This window comes from Xiphophorus hellerii, chromosome 10 (assembly GCF_003331165.1).
Source record: "Xiphophorus hellerii strain 12219 chromosome 10, Xiphophorus_hellerii-4.1, whole genome shotgun sequence".
In the NCBI taxonomy this organism is placed as follows: domain Eukaryota; kingdom Metazoa; phylum Chordata; class Actinopteri; order Cyprinodontiformes; family Poeciliidae; genus Xiphophorus; species Xiphophorus hellerii.
Window position 1 is genome coordinate 9,561,931 of NC_045681.1, and position 19,800 is coordinate 9,581,730.

Below are 19,800 nucleotides of genomic sequence, written 5' to 3' on the forward strand. Positions count from 1 at the left end.
CTACACAAATCAGAGATGTACTCGGATACAAAGACCACTAATGAAAATTGGATAAAGACAATTTGACAACATGAGCTGAAGATTGAAACAACTCAAAAGTAATGAGAATCACTATAATGCTTTTCAGTAAAGCAACTAAACAGTATAGGAGTGGCAACTTTAGGACAAGAAACTGAGGTTGTGCGATAAAATAAATGTTCGTTCTCACCCCCACTCTCTGCCACGGCACACAGTTGCTGCAGACAATGCAGCAAGGGCCCAGTTTCCAGTGTCACTTCAACAACTGAATTAGAGCATTCATTCTGCTCAGATGCTCACATTACACCTACGCTTTTTAGTGCCGCCATGTAAAAGTAACCAATGTACATCTAGGCAGGGGCCAGTTCATAATTCTCATGATTTGATAACTTCCAGTTAAAATGCCACATTTTCATGGACTACAAAGACACAAAACAATATTTTATAACAAGATATTACTTTTATTTAAGACAGAAAAACAAGCCAATCAACCAATTATTTGAAATGAACTCAATATATTTAGATGTGAATATTTCTGGTGGAAGAAGAGAATTGTGTCAAGGTTGCTGACATGTTTAGTAATCGCAACACTTTGCTCCCCTTAGTCCCAATTGATCATCATATAAATACCAGAGCCTTACTGAGTATTGGTTACCTGGTTAATTAGCCATCTAATAGCACTGTATTAATATACAGCATCACAAATTTTACAAATAATAGTGTGTGCAGTATTGATATCGCAAAGGACTGTTTAAGTTTTTGCATGGAAAACTGGAGCCAATGTAATAGATGAGAAAAACAAGTGAATAAAAAAAAACTTACCTAAATCATAAGATTTTCTAGTATGCATACCTGTCAAGTTTTGGACTTGAGGATTCGGGAAACCGTCCCCTGCTGCTGTCGGAGCGGGGGTTTTGCGTGGGGCTGAGGGTGGGGAAGTGGGGAGGGAGGTGGGTTGGGTAACATAAGTAAATGTTGAGTAATTATGCTTAACTTTGCATAAATATTCGCTCATACCTTGCAGAAATCTAAGAATCTAATTTTTCTAATCTCTGAAGAATATTTCTTTAAATGCAAAATCAATCTACTCAAGTAAGAGTAGCAACAAAAATATTAAGAAAGAAGCACAGTGCAGCAAAACTACTCTTATAAGTGCATTTTTTCCCAAAAAGTTACTCAAGTAAATGTAACTAGTACTGCCCACTTTTTCACAGAGAGAACAACAAAATGAGTAGCCTATTCTTAACAAGCTTAATGTGATATATTGGCATTAGCTAATCATCATTTACCTAACATTATCTGCATCGAACAGCATTAATCAACTCTGTCTTTTAGCTGGAAGGGAAAAAACATGCAAATATTTTTTTGGCCTTTTGCTGGTTTGCTACCATGATTCTCAGACACACCTGTGCAGCTCTGCACAGCAGCAGCATGTCTTCGTCACAGGTGTAAAACCGGCGCTCATGTTGCATTTAAAGGCGGCTCAGAAAAACACGCTATGACATGTTAACAATGGATTAAATAGTTGTAACGAGGCCTAATTACTCTAATATTGGAAATTTATGGGAAAATCCTAACTCTGGAACACGCAGGGACAGAAGGATAAAGTATGGTAGTTTCCCAGTCAAAACGGGAGACTTGACAGGTATGAGTATGTATTTGCCCTTGTATACTCCCAGCGGTACTCCAAGGGCAGAATGGCAAAAGAGACATCATTCTGCACAATAAAGCCAAAAACAATTATTAAACTTGATGATACTTATTCTATATTTTTGTAGGTCCATTTGTGAAAATCAAAACAAAAAGTCATAACACAAGGTTTCCCCAGAAAACTTGCTAAGCCCGGTGGCTGGGGCGCTCGGTAGTCATTCATCCAGCGGCCTGTCGCGTTTTGAGTTAAAAAAATGTTTAAAGTTGACAGGAAATTTGAAAATATCACTTGATAATTATGTGTTATTGGAAGATTAATATCTCAACACCAACTATAAAGTCTTAAAAAATGCAAATATTAATAGAAAACTTAAATAAATAAGCTATGCTAAGCCTGGTGAGGACACAAGTAAAGCCTGGTGGCCCGCCAGGCTTATAATGCAATGGGGGAAACCCTGTAACATATACATATTTTAGCAGCTACATGACAACGTACTTTTCTGTTATAAACAACAGCAATTGGACATTTAATGCTTGACACAATTGCTTCAAATCTTACTTTGTACTAGTGGTTAGTCCAGTCCTAGGCAGCATAAACTCCATTAAGATGTTTTCCCTTCACACCTTTTCTTTGGTTTCCTCCCTTCCTTACCTCCTTTCCCCTCCCCCTTCTTCAGATTACTGCAGTGTTTACTAGAGCTTTGACAGACTTACCCACCAGGCCAAGCAAGAGGCCACACTCACCTCATAAGGGCAAAAAAATTACCCAAATCCTCCCAGGCAGAATGTTTTTGTTTGAATGTATCCGTCAGTAAAGCTGCCCATGTAGAAAACTAAATCTACAGATTCTATCACTTATTATTACGTTTCACTTTATCATGCTTCTTTGGAGAGCGGCATCACTGAACTACGCTTTTAAAATTCATCCTCTTCTATAAGCAGACACACACACCTCCTCTTTACTTTCTGCCTCTGCAAAGAGCCCACAGCTTTCTGCTGAGCTCTTACTTTTCATGGCTGGGACATTAATACTAGAAGCTACACTATGTGGACACTTGATGGTACGGATGGAGCAATAATAGCATTACAAGCTCGCACCAAACAGACATGCACTATTAGCATCACTCTGTGCTCTCTTCGTCTACTTCATGCAGACAAATACCATCACAGTCAACAACAGGGCAAACAGGGAGGCGCCTATGGATTCTGTGGGGTCTTAGTGGTTGATGAAGATACATTGAGGATAAGTGGATTAGCCTCAATACAAACCAATCTCCCTGCTCAGAAAGACCAGAGACGGGCAATGAGGGAGAGGTGAGAAGCTAATGAGAGGAGGCAGGAAAGAAGAACAAAGAGGCCCAGGTGTGTGTGAAAACTATGAGGAGATCTGGGTCTTTAATTTGCCATATACAAAACAGAAGAACGCAGTGAGATATTTCATCATCATTACGAACCACAACAGATGTCGGTGAACTCCACGTGCATGTACAATACACACAGGACAATGTGAAAAGAGAAATCTTCTCAGAGACACCTGAAAATCTTTATGTCTCGTCATTTATGTTTGGATCTCGATGAGCCTGGATCGATAAATTGTACAACAGTGGTGCAATTGCATACTGGAGCAGCTACAGCAACTTATTCAATTAGGCGTTTATAAAGAGAATCAATAAACGATTAAAAAGTTGCTGATAAGACTTGACAGACAACAGCTTAATAAAATATTTCCTCTGCTGTTACAACTGCTGTGATTTTGCCTTTAAGCTGACAGCTGCCACTACAAACTGCATGAAATCTGTTAAAGTGGACAAAGCAGCAATCACTTCATTATACTATTAAATTAGCATCACTTGGACACTCATAAAATAATTTAATGTAAAAGTGTTTAGATCAGGTGCAAAATATGAAATAAGCCTTAAAAATAAGCATGTCGCAATAAACAATTAATTAATTGCATAATTAATTCAAATGAGCTTGATATGTTCCATTCTGGTTAATGTTTTTGTAAGGAAAATTTTGTTTACAAAGACATTATAATCCATTTTATTTATGGTTTCAGTAGTAAGTGGTTTTTATTTCCGTTTTATTTTGTATATTTAAAACATCTTCTGGTTCTAGTGTTAAATGTTATTTACAAAAATCATAGTTTATTGGTCTTTGAAAGGGCAAGCTAGCATTACTATCATCAATATATCACTTAAAATTGACCTCAAAGCAATGTTATCATTTATCACAATAATTACTGGGACAATTTATTGGCCAGCGATATTTGAAATGTTGAGAAATGTTGCGTTACGGCCTACACAACCAAGAGGAAGACTGCTGGCTCTACAGTTGTCCAGCAGGCAGACACTTATTCCCTCCATTAGGAGGATAAGCCAGAAAAGGTCGCTCCTGAAGAAGCTGCCTGTTCACAAGGTGAAGTGTACAAGCATATCAGTGGAAAGTTGAGCTGAAGGAAAACATGAAATAATAAAAATGGTGCAAAACTGGGCTACAAACAATTATTTTAGTAATAGATTGAGCTATTGATTATTCTGACGATTAATTGGCACGTTCCGTAGACTTTTAATTTAAGCCTTTTTATACAATATTGGAAATACAATAAATGCAAATAATTCAATTAAACATTTTATTGCCTAACAATGTAATAACAGCATTCCTTTAGTATGTAGCAAGGAATCCGTCTGCAGCTAGAATATGCTTATAAACTTCAATATATGAAAAGCTCAGCCATTTCCTGCTCGGCTTATCAATACAGGTTAATCTGTTGACTATTTTTTGGATTAACAAGTTAATAATTGATAGCAAAAGGTGCTTAATAGGAAAGAGCATTTTTTTTTAACAGAATTTGAACCAGGTGAAGCTCATATTTTGCAACCAGTTCTGGATATAACATATACAAACCAAGTTTTTCCTATGGTCTAAAATACAAAATGTTTATATTTCTTGTACAGTTTTGGCTTAATTTCTGCTCTTAATATACAGCAGAAATGGTCTTTTTTAGTCTTTATGCTCCTGTTAATTAATCGATTGCTAAATTAGTTGTCTATTATCACGATTAATCTGATGTATTGTTTCAGGCCTAGTGCAAAATAACAGATGACTGCAGCCTTTAGAAAACTGTGGAAAAAAAAATTGAGCCTGGAGACGGTGCTTCATGAGTCAGGACACGCATACGACGGATCCAAGACTTGGCCTACAACTGTCACATTCCTTGTGTTTGCATTTCATTTGGAAACCAAATGAGTCTGGAGAAGGAGTGAAGAGGTACAGAATCCAGGTTGAAGTTTCCACAGACGGTAATGATTTGGAGAGCCGTGTCATCGGCTCGTGTTGGTCCACTGTGCTTTATAAAGTTAAACGTCAGCGCAGCCGTTTATCAGGAAATCTTAGAGCACTTCATCCTTCTCTCTGCTGACGAGCTTTATGGAGATGCTGATTTCATTTTCCAGCAGGACTTGGCTCCGGTCCACGCTGTTAAAAGTACCAATACCTGGATTAATGAGCATGGTATCTGACCCAACAACACGGCCAAGCTGAAGGCTGCTGTAAAAGCAACCCGGGCTTCCTTAACACCTCAGCAGAGCCACAGGCTGATCACCTACATGAAACGCCGTCAAGATGCCATAATGCAAGCAAAAGGAGCCTTAACAATATACTTAACTGACATTTTTGAGTATGTGGTCTCTCTTAAAAATTCCTCATTTTTTAATAGACTTGAAACATATTCTAATTCATGAGAAACAGATTTTTTGCCATAATAACCAAAACCAACGTTTGAAATATATCACTCTGTGCAATGGATAATGTATGAGTTTCACTTTTCAAATTGAATCTCTGAAATAAATAAATGATATTCCAATTTATGTAGGTGTACCTGTAAAGACACTTTCACTTTTGTTTATTTTTTTTAAAATGAGCAGTCATTTGTTTAACAAAACCAATTCTTAACATTTAAAGCCAACAAATCAAATCAAGCATGCACATTATTTGTGTGAGAGTGTGTGTGTGTGTGTGTGTGTGTGTGTGGGTGCGTGTGTGTGTGTGTGTGTGTGTGGGGGTGTGTGTGTGTGTGTTTGGGGGGATACCATACCTCTTGCAGAAAGCTTCTTAGTGTTGATGATTTTTGCAGCATACTCCTGTCCTGATGACTTCTTTACACACCTACGCACCACTGAAAAAGCTCCCCTATGAACAAAGGGCACAAACAGCCAAAGATTAGTTCCTTTTCAAACGCGCTCCCCTCACACGTTCAACAAAGTGTGACATTTGAAGCGGCGCTCTAGCCTAGTCACAGTGGTTTGTTTTTGAATGTTCCCCCTCGCATGCTCACACAAACACCTTTTTTTTTTACAGTCATTGCCATCAGGGCATCAGAGTAGAGGAGATGAAATGGTGAGATAAATCAACAATAATATCACATTTGTTAAGATCTGCTCCAATTCTTTCAACATTTTAAAAAACTAACTAGAGGAAGGGGGAAAAAACCCCAAAACTTTAAAATCAGTTTTCAAAAGCAAACATAACACGGGTATAAATATGCTCAAACACAAAAGCTAGAATTTCACTTTGGCCCAGAAAAAGATCTGCATGTATTTTGGAAAATATAATTACAGCAGCCTGTGTTATCAGCACATTTTCTAGCTTTCCTGTCATATGAAGGCGACTTTCATTATTCCTAACGACGAGCGACCCGCTGCAACTTTCTGCTGCACTCTGCCCGGATCTTCAATTATTTAACAGCAAATGAGAGGTGGCAGGTGACACAAGTACAAGTCAGTCCCTCGATAGTAATAGACTGCGACAGAGCAAAAAAAAAAAATTCTAAACGCATTAACATAATGGTCGCTGAGACAAAAGCAGTCAAGTCCAGGGGAGAATCAGAGGCCAGAGGAGGCCAGATCCACTTTGGACTATGTGTAGGTGTGTACACCGGCTGCACTATTGGTGCCATTGATTTATCTCAATTACAGGGGCAGACTGGAAATGGCAGCTGCAAATTAAGGACAGTATATCTTTATAGGAGCAATGTCCTCCTCCTCCTCTGGCTGCTGCTGTTGCTGATGATTTAGGTAAAAGAAAATGGGAGACACCTTACACTAGTAGCCTGATTTGCTTTTTATTGTTTGAAAGTCTGTCAGCATTTAGATTTTGTGACCTGAAAGGAGTTTTGGCAACTTGAAATTCAACTTTTTGCATCAATTATCATCATCTCCTCCAAAGTTGTCTGGAGATGCACCAATCAGACAACCAGAGATTATTATAGGCCGATTTTCCCTTTGACTGGCTCTGGCTGATGACTGGCCGGTGAAATACTGGAAATACTAAACAGAAAACAAAAATCTGAATCAGCCCAAGTTAGAACCTGCTTTTCAGACCTCAAAGCAAGCCAGAAATTGGTATTAAGATATGCAAATTCTTTAAAGAAACTGAAAAGGAAATATTTTCCGTATAGAATTAGGCTTAAATTCTTTAAAACAAAATTGTATAAAGAAAAACTACAGTCCAACAATTGCCCTGTGAGCCTTTAGTAATATGAATGACACTTTGTAGTTTCAAGACATAGTAGCTGAGTAGCTGTAGCACTGCAATGTCATAGAGGCAACGATCAAAAAGTAGGTGCCATTCACTGGTATACGCACGGCGTCACCTGTACGATTTTTATTAGAATACTGACGAAAGACCCAAGAATTTACAGTTTCTGAAATGATTCCATTTTGTTAATTATTTTTGATTGAATTTCAGACCAACTGATCACTGGATCATTGGCTCTTCAAAATGTACTAGTATTGTTAATTACTGGCAAAGTTTCACTTTGTCCTAAAATGCAGGAACTTTAGACTGGAAAGTACAAACATCCTGGTTAGTGAGAATCACTTCCTTTTATCAGCAAACCTCTTAATAAATAGGGATTGCATCATAAATAATTATCAATTGAAAAAAGAAATTGTATTAGAAACTGTGATTTAGCCTCACATGAATAGCTAAAATCAGCAAATACTTGAGACGTCCTAATTTCAACAATCTTCCTTGTTACCGCTTATGGAAGTTTAGCCAATCAGCACCAAGGAAAATAAATGGTGCTTCTGGATTGGCTGTTTTGCAAACGCCAACCAACATCATCTTAATTAGTACTGCATACCACAAACTGTGAGAAAATGTTAAGTCCACATCAACTTATAAATAAAAATCTGATGCTCTCATTGTCCCTTTCTTTCCTTTTTCTTAATGGTTTGTCTTTTTTAACTGGATAAAAATATAATCCGTGTCCAAAATATATCCAATGGCAAGGTTTCCCCTAGAAAACATGCTTAGCCCAGTGCTTGGGTGCTCAGCAGTCAATTCATCCAGCGGCCCGCCGCATTTTTGAGTTAAAAAAAGTATTTAAAGATGACAAGAAATTTTAAAATATCACTTGATAATTATGTGTTTTGTTTTTTTTCTGATTTTTAACAAAACAATGAGCACCATCCATAGTCATACTTGAGACAGTACTTTGGAGAAAAATAATGTGTTATTTTGAAAATTGGAAAATTAATATCTGAACACCAACTATAAACTCTTAAAAAAATGCAAACATTAAAAAAAACTGAAATAATAAATAAGCAATGCTAAGCCTAGTGGGGGCACAAGTAAAGCCTGGTGGCCCGCCAGGCTTATAATGGGGGAAATCCTGAATGGTAACATATTTGATGCTTTAAAATTTCTGTAATATTCGTGGTGACCAGATGAAGCATTACTGAAAAGCTCTTTTCAGACATAGCAGGCATGTAGAGCGTGCCTCGCTTAGGGAACAATGGCTGCACTGCAAGTATTGAGGCAGACTGAAATAAACAAGTCATCACCAGCTTAATGTGAGTTAATGAAGGAAAAGAACTAATAATTATCAATTCTCTCTAACAAATTGTGATTATTGTATCATTAAGGATTTTTATCTCTCTCGTCTAAGGAAGCCTAGTGAAAAACACCAATCTATTGTCAAATTTCTCAATAGTTGTCAAAAAATAAGACAGTATTCCAAAGTTATGGACAATATTGGTCAATTAGACTTCTTTTATTAGCAATAAAAATGTTTAACATGCCATTATGCCCAAGATAAGACAGATTTTACAAAGTTAGTAATCTCTCAGCTATCTTGGGATGTTAAGCTTTTCATTATTCACAATTTTCCAGTTAAACCTGATTACTGAACGTAGCACAATATCTTTAATTCTTTCCCAACACTGTGTCCTTTCACTCTCATCTTGGACAACTTTATCCACAGGCTATTTCACAACATGGCATCGTGTTTTGGCCACAAATGTAACATAAAGAGCCTGAGAGCGCAGAACCAGCAAATACCAGCAGTTAGTTTTTAATGGAGCATAGTTTACACCACGTCCCATTTTGCAATTCCTCGCCAACTCTGCTTTATGACGGCCTCGTTCTGAGGCTCATTGACGTAAAAATTGTGAGTTGGACGGTGTTTAAATAACAAGTGGGCATCTACGAAGGTGAAAATTGCGCCAAATAAATAACTCTGTGGCTTCTTGTTACATGTTAAAATTTATTAAATTAAAATGACCAGCACCCATGAGCACTGTCAATTTACATTACTGGCTTTATTTAATCACAGTTTTATTAGTTTTAGCATCAGACACTGCAAACACATTAAGTGTGAGCGTAGAGGGTAGTGAATGCCCATCTAACAGGCCAGACACATTACTGAGATGCAGAATTTGCATATATGCAACTTAAAATACAATATGCTATCAAATATCGCAGCTTTAGGTGTTTTTGCAATTCAACATACTTTGCAGCTCTAATCTCAACATTCCCCGACATTTTCTTGAAGAGAAAATTGTCTCACAAAAGTCCAGAATATGAACGCCAATGCTTCAAGTTTGACAAAGTCTACGTTTCAGACAGAAAGCAGTTGTTGACATAGTCTGCTCACAAACTGCTCATCAGGATGGACAACACCAAACGCAAAGCCATTAAAGAAACACTTGAAAAAAAACCGCATCAGACAATACACAAACGATTTCTAAGAAGTATAAAATGACAAGTAGGCATTTCATTTTCTTGTAGTCTATGAGCGCTAAGCTAAAGGAATATTAAGCAGGGGTTTATTTGATGAAAATGGACTGCATTTGATGATCTCTAGTTACAAATCTACTAAATTTGATCTGGTTGAATCTGGACTGGATAATTCTACACTGGTTTACAAACACACAGATTTGTGAAACCTTTATTCTACATGACAATAATGCAAACTGGAATAAACAAGTCAAATCTGGTGTAAATTATGCAATTTTTTCAAAGTTGGGGAGCTTTTCTTTGTGAAAGCAACATTTCTCTTAAGAATTTTAGTTGTTTATAAAATATCTAAAATCTTACTTTGTGAACCCACAATCTTACATTTTAATGTATATTAGAATGTTAAAACACACCAAGTTTATTACTTCTGTGTCTCTTGTATTTAAAAATTAAATACGACGAGTCCATTGTAGGTCTGTAAAAAATTTTGTTACAAAAAGCAAGTTTTCGGCTGCTAACTGCTCTGTAATCAATTCATTGTCATTTTGCCGCTAGCTGTGCTTTTGCCTCAAATACTACTTATTAAATCGCTATTATGCAGTTTCAAGAATTTCTAATGATGCCTTGTTTATCCATTTAAAAATAAATTACTTTTTACAGAACATTACGGGTTTATTTAAGTTGTAGTCTGACAAAACCTTGCTTGAATAATCTGAAATCAACCAAATGCATGTTCCAAAAAGAACAACTTACTTTAAACATGAGCACATTGTTAGTAGAAGTGTGCCAATAAATCGGCCACCGAACATAATCAGCCGATTTCCGTGAAAATGTATGTGATCGTGATCGCCGATCACTGTCTCTTGCTGTCGATCACTAAAACCGATCACCAGTATCTCACTTCGCTCAGCTTATGTTCCCTTTCCTTCACACTGCGCAATCGCAAATCCTAAGCGATGTTGTGTAGAACTATAACACTCTGAGAGTGAACGGGGAAAAATACCTCGTGGGTGAAGCACGTCAAAAAAACAATTTAAAAAACATTAGCCAAACTTTGACAGATTTTGGCTATTTCAAGGCTCACTGCAGGTAAAAAAAGACATCCGGAGCGATCACTCTGCCGCTACAGCAGCACACAACTACCAACACTCGCACGGATAAGCATGACGATCAGAAAGCTAAACAAATAACCCGAAAAATAATTTAAGTCTTCGAGCAGGCGGTGTGAAATCCTGGGTTCTGCTCTCGCTTCTGGACCGCCGCTAGGTGCTACTGGTAGTAGGCAGGGCGTTTCTGCTCCAGCCGGCAGAGAACTCTCACACTGAACGTCTGCTTAAAGCTGCAGCATGTAACTTAAACAAAAAAGAAAAGATATATATTTTACATAAAACATTCGCTATGTACCAACATGAGACAGATAATCTCTTGGGGAAAGAATCGATCTCTGTTTCCTCCCTGTGTTCTGCAGAATTACTACGCCAATCAGAACCAGCATTAATCAGCTGGCCAATCAGAACCAGTACAGAACAATTAGCCATGCTCTCAGAAAGTTTTGATTTAGTAATTCAGGATTGTTTATTTTCATGCAACCTGCATTTAACATTAAATGAATGTTTCCCCTATTTCCTGACATTATTTACTTGTGATATTTATTTGACTCATGTATAATTTATGGTACTGAGAACCTTAATGTTAAATATTATTTAACTAATTGCAGGTTTTTCAGTTGTCGTTTTGACAGAATAGCTGCTGTATTGGGCCTGCAAGTATTTTGCATGTTTTATGTCTAAATTAGGTGAATTTATTGCCAGATCATTTTTCCACTTTGCCAGATCACATAGTATCATTTATACATAACATGAAAAATTAACCACCAATCCAGGTGATCGATAATGATTGGTGGTGATCAGAGCATCCCTACCAATTAGACCAAGTAATTAACAGATTTCCTGTTTTTTTTAACAATTTCATGTCAGTATTTCCGGATTTAGCGGTAAGGTTTACTTTAAAAAAAAAAGAGAAAAAACTGAATATTTTGTTTCAAGACAAAATGTTCCTCTGTTGATATTTTAATGAGGAAAATCTGATTTTTGAACAAGAAGCGTAATGCTGCACATAAATTACCAGTCATTTAACCACTAAGCTACTAATAAAAATTGTAAGTTGTTCAACAAAAAAAGAACAATGTAAATTAAAGGACCTAAATCACTGCAAAATTTCAGCATTTAAAAATTTTTAATTTAACCAACATAGATAATGTTGGAAGCAAGTGAAAAGCTTAATGCTCTTTCAGATTATGTACTTTTGACATGCAACACTTTGAAAACTTTGCCAACTTGGATCACTTTAGATTAATGTTGTAATTGATTGCCTCAACCGTAATTATAATCAGTCTGATAAACTTTTTATGAAGCGATGTGTTCTAATTTAGCCAAGAGTCAAAAATCTTTGTTTACATGTATTTTGTGGATTATAGAATATAAAATGTTACCCCAAAAATCAAACAATACCTTGAAAAACATGAAATTGTTAAGAATAAAAATACAATTTGTCATCAGGTTAATCATATAAAAAAAGATACTTGACAGTAGCTGCATACAAGTAATTACTCCTGTCAAATTCAATGCATCTTGTATTTTGATTTTAAAAATAGTGACAAACAGTAATAAAGCCCCCTTAAGGGTGAGGTCTGTAGGACAAAGTTCGATTACACATTTACAAGTGGTAATAAAATTCCCAATTGGGTAAAGTATTTGGGTCACATAATTCTGTGTTACAGTCATCACAATACCGAGAAAACACACCCCATGCCTCCTACCCGGTAAAGAGCCACAACAGCGGACAAGCAGCTGTATGACAGATCCATAAGGAGAAAGCTTTTATTGACAACTGATGGTCAGGTCGGTGTCGGTCGGTGTACCGACATCATTTCACTGCAAGCACAACCCCGCGAATCCAGCAACGAATAACTTCCTGATCTAAACGTTCAGAGAACGTAGCCAAACTCAACGGGGTTGCAGAAATCATTCTAGGGGGGAAGCTATCAACAGTGGCCGGCCTAGTTAGCCGCAGGTACACCGAGCCCGCACGGAGCTGTCAGACTGTGGCGGACTTAAGCGGGCCGGTTAAATGTCAGAGGGCTGCGACTCTGGAGTCTCTGGGGGCCCCGCTGGCGGCTCCAGCAGACCAGAAAATACCGGCTGGCGAACACGGAAGGGCGAACAGCTGTCACTGCACCATCCTCTGTGTGGTTATCTCGTCTTTATAGGGGAAACAGTAGCGGGCTAACAAGGCTAGTTTATCAATATCAGCCATTGTAGCACGTCCGTTACTGCGGGAGATGCTAGTTCGGTTAGCCGACAGCGAGCGGCTGTTTTAGCCCACGACAATAAGCACCCCGGCTCTAAAACACACAAGCAAATCGCCAAAACTCGCCCAATGCGCATTTTGAGCCAGATATCACCTGCCAAGCTGGCTAAACAGAAATAATGTTCAAGCGAGGCTGCTGCTGCTGGTGGTGCTGCTGCTGCTGCGGGGGTGGGGGACAAAACGACAAGCCAAACACGATGCTGCTTACTTCCCGAGCTCCTCGTACAGCTGGTACTCGTCGGTGAACCGGGTGGAAGTAGCGGTGGTCGCCATGGTTGGAGCCGTGAGAGAGAAAGAGGGGTGGGGAGCCCTAGCCTTGGGCGGCGGGGGAGGGGGGGTTCGACGGCGGCTGGCTCTCGTACGGGGGAGGGGGGTCCGAGAGGAGGGTAGCCTAGCCTCCGATACTGGAGCACCTTTCTGACAGGCAAGCAAGACTGAAAAGAGAGGAGAGAGGCGAGCAGATACGGAAAGGGAGGGGTCGGGGGAGGAGGAGTGATGATGATGATGATGTGTGTGTATGTGTGTGTCGTAAAAAAAAGAAAGGGGAGAAATTCTCGCGAGAATAGGCACGTGCAGCATGAGACCAATGCCTCCAGTTCTAATGAAGTCATTGAAAACGTGTGTAGCTGTGAAATATTTGCTTCACTTCAGTCATTTAGAAGAAAAAAATAAATAAAAAAGAGAGAGTCATAATAAATTCCTCGATGGGGAAAACCGAAAGGGGAAAGACGGTGCAGACGACTGGCTATTTGGAGATCCAGCTCTGCTCATGCATGCTCCAGATAAACCAAAGAAGACCCCAACAGCGTTTTACTGCACTGGCTGGGATACACCCAACCCCTGGGAGACACAGCTCACTGCAGCAGACACATACTTACAGACAGGTTATGAAACAAGCACGGTTCAAGGCAAAAAATAGAGAAGACCATGCTCTTCCTCATGGTTGTTTACACAACTTATGACAAATTAAGCTTCATGCATTTTCTCCCAACATATTCACATTATTAGGAGCACTGTTTGCACAAATAGAGCCGATCACATTTAATCCATCCTAGCTGTGGAAAACATTGCTTAGTGAAATCCCAACTGTTTGCTAGAATGGTAAAGAAAGAAAGGCAAATTAAGGTAATTTGTATGTGACTGGTTGGAAGAGGAAAGCAGCAATTGTGTGGACTAACAGCCTTTGTTGATGTCAGAGATCAGAGGACAATATGCAGACTGGTTTGAGATGATAGAAAGACAACAGTGTTCAAACAGCCACTTCTACCAATGAAGATATGCAAAATACCACCTTGGAAAACACACTTGAACAAACCCTGAAGCAGCTCAGTCACGGCAGCTTATTCCTGTCAGCGGAAAACATGAAACAAGGAAAATAAATTCATATGGACAATAACAGATTGGGAAAATGTTCCCTGATTTAAATGAGTCTTGATTTTAGCTGCAAAAACAAGATGCTAGAGTCAGAATTTGGACTAAACTAGAAATTTTCAGAGTTGGCCTAGACTGGGGATGTTCCAGGTGTGACCAACAACTGATCGACACCAGAACCACTTCAGAGCACAACATCTGCATTTTCGAAATGATTCACAAAAGACAGAAACTATTTTTTCTTGAAGGCCTTGCTATATTAAGTATATATACCAGTTACCTCCCCGTGGGAACAACCAATCACTAGGCAGGGCTGCATCTGCACCTGCAGAAACCTGCCATTAGCTCCTTGGTGTTCTGTTGATCAGGAGGTGGTTCCACTGGCACCAGTCCACAAAGTCCAGAGTCCAATATCTGTACTCTGAGTCGTCCTCACCTTGTTTTCATGTCTCAATTTCAGTTGCACTAAACCCAATCCCATGGGTTTAATGCCTTCAGAACCCATCCAAGCACTGAATTTATGCTTAGAACATAAATTCTGTGGCTGTGTCACAACGTTCTCCATCTGAACAGAAACAAAACTGAAGTTATTATCTTTGCATCCAAAGAGGAATGATCTAGAATCAACACACAACTTCAGTTATTACAGCTGGAAATTAGCAATCAGGTCCAAAATCTGGCTGTAGTGATGGACTCAGACCTGAACCTTCAGAGCCACATAAAGACAGCTAAAAGTCAGCCTTCTATTACCTGAAGAACATTTCCAGGATTAAAGAAATCCATCCATGCATTTATCTTTAGTTGCACTGATTACTGCAACAGTGTCTTCACAGGTCTGTCTAAAAAGTCGATCCTCCAGCTGCAGCTGCTGGTGTTCTGACTAAAACCAGGAAGATAGATCATCCCAGTTCTAAAGTCTTTCCACTGACTCCAAGTATCTCAGAGAATAGACGTTAAAATACAGATGTTAGTTTCTAAATCACTGAAAAACTTAGCACTAAAATACATTAAAGACTTATGGTTGTTGTATCAACATCTCCAGACTAGAACCAAACATGGAGAGCATTCAGCATTCAGCTTTTATTCTCCACTAATCTGGAAAAAACTTTCAAAACAGCTGAAACACTGAGTTCATTTAAATCACCTGTTTCAAATAGTTGCCCTTGATCCCTAACAACTGGAACATCGATCGGTATTTTTAATGTACTTGCTTGATGCTTTTGATGATTTCATTTGACATAAGCAGCTACCTTGGAAGGCAGAATATCTTCGGGTCCATTTAGCACTTTATCACATCTGGAAAACTGTTTGTTTCCACTCCACTGTCGCCACATGCTTGCTCAGGAATATAAATTAGTATTTTTACCAAATGACATTTAGTAATCAACTGAATCTGACCGTGTTTTATCACAATTTAGATTAAATTAAACTGCACGTATCTGAATCTGACTGCATGATTGGATTGAGCTGGACTCTAACAGGAGTAATGTCAATTAAATTTGGATTGAAAATGATTCTCTATAACTGGATATGACCTGATGATGTCACAAGGAAATTGCGTTGAAAAGAAATATCAAAGCAACATTTCAAGACATCAGCCAAGATGTTAAAGCTTGAGCGTTGTTTTCCAAACAAATTAAGTTCTATACACAATTGCTGTTTTTGAGCCATGCTTACATCTAAGCAGAATTTAAAATTTATGTTTGCACAAAATTAAAATATTTCATAAAAAATTTAGACGTACTGAAAGGAATAGTGTCCTTCACCTCGACTGCATTGTTGGGTCTGGTGTCGCTCATCTTCCAATGTCTAGACAAGCATTTTTCCTTCCACTCAACTTTCTATGCACTCTGAATAGCCAACATCTTGTGGCGGGTATTTGTGATCGTCTGCCAGGCCGTGCATAGCATTCTGTAATAAACATTCCTTTATCTTAAATAAGCTAAATTTCTAAGGAACTACATTTTGGATTTTCATTTTTGCAATATGTCAGCTCGCTTTTCGTACTGAATTATTGAAATAAATTTACTTTTTGATGATATTTTCCTTTATTCAAATCCACCTGGCTAAACTGTGACGCAAAAGGACAACCCCACACAGTTTATGCGTCTATTGAATAATGACTAAAGGTTTATCTGATTTTACCTCGTAACTGAGAGCGTGCCCTTGTAGGTAAATAAGAGGGACAGGAAGGGGCAGTGGGAACATTGCGACCTCTATATCATGTTTCCACTGACAGGCGTGTACCTATGTTTTTTTCCACAGAGTGAGGGCTGTTAGCTTGGCGGCGCTAAAAGATGGTGTCACACAGATCCAGAGTGCCTCACTAAATGTTTAATGTGGCATGAGTGGGAGGCCGTCAGAGGACAGGCGGGTGGGGCTGCAGGCAGCTATAGAGCTGGAGAGTTACAGTTAGAGGCTCAGAGTGTGTGTGTGTGTGTGTGTGTAGGGGGTGTGTGTGCGTGTGTGTGGCTGCCTGCTCAGCACTCCAGCCCAGAGGTGGGACAGCAAACAGCTCTGACAGTGAGAGAGAGAGAGGAAGAGAAAGAGAGAGAGAGAGAGAAAGAGAAAAAAGGAGCATAATAGTGATTTCACTTGAAAATCTTTCTGCGTGGTTGTCAGCGTGGGAACATAAAACAGTGAAAAGTTCAGATATTGCGAGGCAGTATTTGCTGAATCTGTGATGAGGAGCAGCTAAAGGAGGCCAGCATGTGTGTGTGTGGGTGTGTGTGTGTGTGTGTGTGTGAGAGAGAGAGTGTGTGTGTGTTTGTCGGTGTGCAAGACAAATGAGCACTGCAACGCAGGCTACACTGGCCCTTTCCTGCCCTCCTTTTCCTACGTGCTAACCCTGCTGCCTCTCCTCCTCTTCCTCCACAGCCTCCACAGAACTTATATAATTGTGAACTCCTCAGCCTTTGTTATCTCACACCGACCACACACCACTACGCCTTTCCCAGTTCAGAAGAAACACAAGAGCAGAGGAGGAAACGAGGAGTGAGAAGGATTTAATTTAAGAGAAATTATGTGATTTTTTTCAGCAAGTGTTAGGTTTATTCTTTGTATCGCTCTCCTGCACCCAGACCATGATGGTGGCACAAATATACAGCATCCATTAACATAACGGCAAACGTTATAAATATAAATTTAGTGCTCTTGCATGTGTCATTGCACATTCTCACATTGACTTTATTCAAGAGATCCATGTTTACTGACACAATCTATAATTCTATTTTATACTTTCTAGAATGATTTTTAATTAGTTTCCTGTTTCTAGGATTTAAATCTAAAATAGGTAGTTACCTATTTATCATAACCAGACCTCAGGTCTTCATGTTCTGGTTCTGCTCTGCAACCCCAGAACCAGAACCAAATGAGGAGAAGCAGCATTCAGCCTCTATGTACCACAAATCTGGAACAAACTTCCAGAAAACTGTAAAACAGCTGAAACATGGACTTTCTTTAAATCTCACCTGTTTAGAGTTGTATTTGAAACGTAATCAATTACAGATTTAACGATGGCACTTGACTTAATGTTTTGATTGTTGATTCTATGTTGCATGACTTTGTGTTTTTGTGTTTGTTATGACGTAAAGCACTTTGAAATGCCTTGCTGTTGAAATTTGCTATACAAAGAAAATTTTACTGATTTGATTGATTAAAACATGATAAAATCAATAAAGAAGGCAAACTCAAGCTTCTTTAATTCCTATGGAAAACCTTTGGGGATCATGCAACTTTGTGAAATATTACAAGAGAAGTGATGCTCTCTTGCTAAAAGGGAGTTGTGCAAAGAGTCAAGAGCATGATTTCAAGTAAAAAATAAATAAATAAATGTATTAAGTAATTGTAGCTTTATAAATATCTTCAATCTGATATTAATCTACTGCAATAAAAATGAAGTTACTTTGAGGCACTGTAAGCAGCTCTGTCATCCTCTGCAGGCCACCAGCTGATGTTTGCTTCCCTCCTGATTCTGTAATGGAAAATCTGGCAGATACTTATGTTGCCATCACTTACTGTTCCCATGCCGCTCCACATTTAAAAACAAAACACCCACTGTCTGTAAAATAGCATGAAGCAGCCTGTTCTACAACAAACTGTTGTGCTGGAAGCTCAGAGAAAATTTAAACCCAGTGTGCAAAAGTTTATGCTCACATATTTCATTAGGAGCATCTTAAAGTGCTGAAATGATTAATCGGATTAATCATGATTACTGAAATAATTGGCAACTAATTTCTTGATTAATCCTTAACTGGAAGAAAAAACATAATAAAACATATCCAGAGCAATAATCAATCCAAAGTTGTAAAAATATATTTATACATTTTGCATTTAAGATGAAAACACTTATGTCTGTAAATATAATAAACTCCTCAAGTGGCATTGTGTTAGCTTCATTCACCGAAGGGAAGCTCTGTTGTTGCATTTTAGGCAAAAAAAAATGTTTATTTTCTTATTTAAAAAGATTTTCACTCTATAGTTTATTTTATTTTTTAACACATTTCTTATATTATATAAAAAATCTGTACAATGTGTCAAATTTTTTATCTGATTGATCAATTAACTGTCAAAAGAATTGATAGATTAATCAATAACTAAAATAATTGTTAGTGAAAATATCTTAGTATACTTGAAATATGACAAAACTAACTTACAAGTAGCTTTTCAACAATATATAGGACATAAGTTATAATATATGTTATAACTACAACTTTTTTATTGATATTACTGTATTATTTACTTAAAACAATCTTCTAAAAATGATCTGTAAGTTAGTTTTGTCTTAGTTCAACTGTATTAAAATATTTTCACAAGAAACGAGACCAAAATACTTTGTAGGATTTTGTTTATTACATTTTTTTTTCTTTTTGCAGAGCTTAAATCTTATGTTTCATTTGCAACAAACTCCAAACGTGTCCAGTAAACACAAGTTTGCGAAATTAGAGTCTCAGCAGCTTTGATATATTCAGGCCAGACTTCTTCCTTTGTTGTGACTAATGAGGATGACTACGCCATCTGTTACATCATGACAACTTACAAGGCGGCCGGGGCCAAGAGTTGAGTCATGACACTCCCATTCTCCGCAGCTTTGGAGCAACAATCCGACTGAATGTCGGTTGGAGGGGAGAGTGAGTGAGTAATAATGTCTCTCCTCCGTCAGGTCCTGTTGTCGTGACGCCCTGCAGCCACAAGCCCCTGACCCCCTGATGCTCAGCGAGTTTGTCGTGGCTGAGCGGCGCAGCAACTTCGTGTCAACTTGTGTGGCTGCACAGAGGCAAAAAAAAAGAAAGAAAAAAAGGCAAGGCATTGCTGATTAAATGCCAGAGTGCTCAGTCAGCTCGGACAGGAATGAATAAATGATGGTCGGCT

The 19,800-nt window shown here is 38.4% G+C and overlaps 1 protein-coding gene across 21 annotated transcripts in view; it reads right to left on the reverse strand.

Moving 5' to 3' along the window:
- LOC116727229 (calcium/calmodulin-dependent protein kinase type II subunit gamma) overlaps positions 1-13,513 on the reverse strand; it is a 59,858-nt gene extending 46,345 nt beyond the window's left edge. For 6 of the 21 annotated variants that reach the window (XM_032574518.1, XM_032574521.1, XM_032574520.1 and 3 more), the window contains exons 1-2: positions 13,268-13,513; positions 5,765-5,859 (exon numbers count right to left, since the gene is read on the reverse strand). In XM_032574518.1, coding sequence (XP_032430409.1) covers positions 5,765-5,859; positions 13,268-13,332 — 160 coding nt within the window. In that variant the 5' untranslated portion in view covers positions 13,333-13,513. The remainder of the gene's footprint in view (positions 1-5,764; positions 5,860-13,267) is intronic. The other 15 variants (XM_032574527.1, XM_032574529.1, XM_032574523.1 and 12 more) reach the window with 5 other exon arrangements.
- Between the last annotated feature and the right edge of the window lie 6,287 nt (positions 13,514-19,800).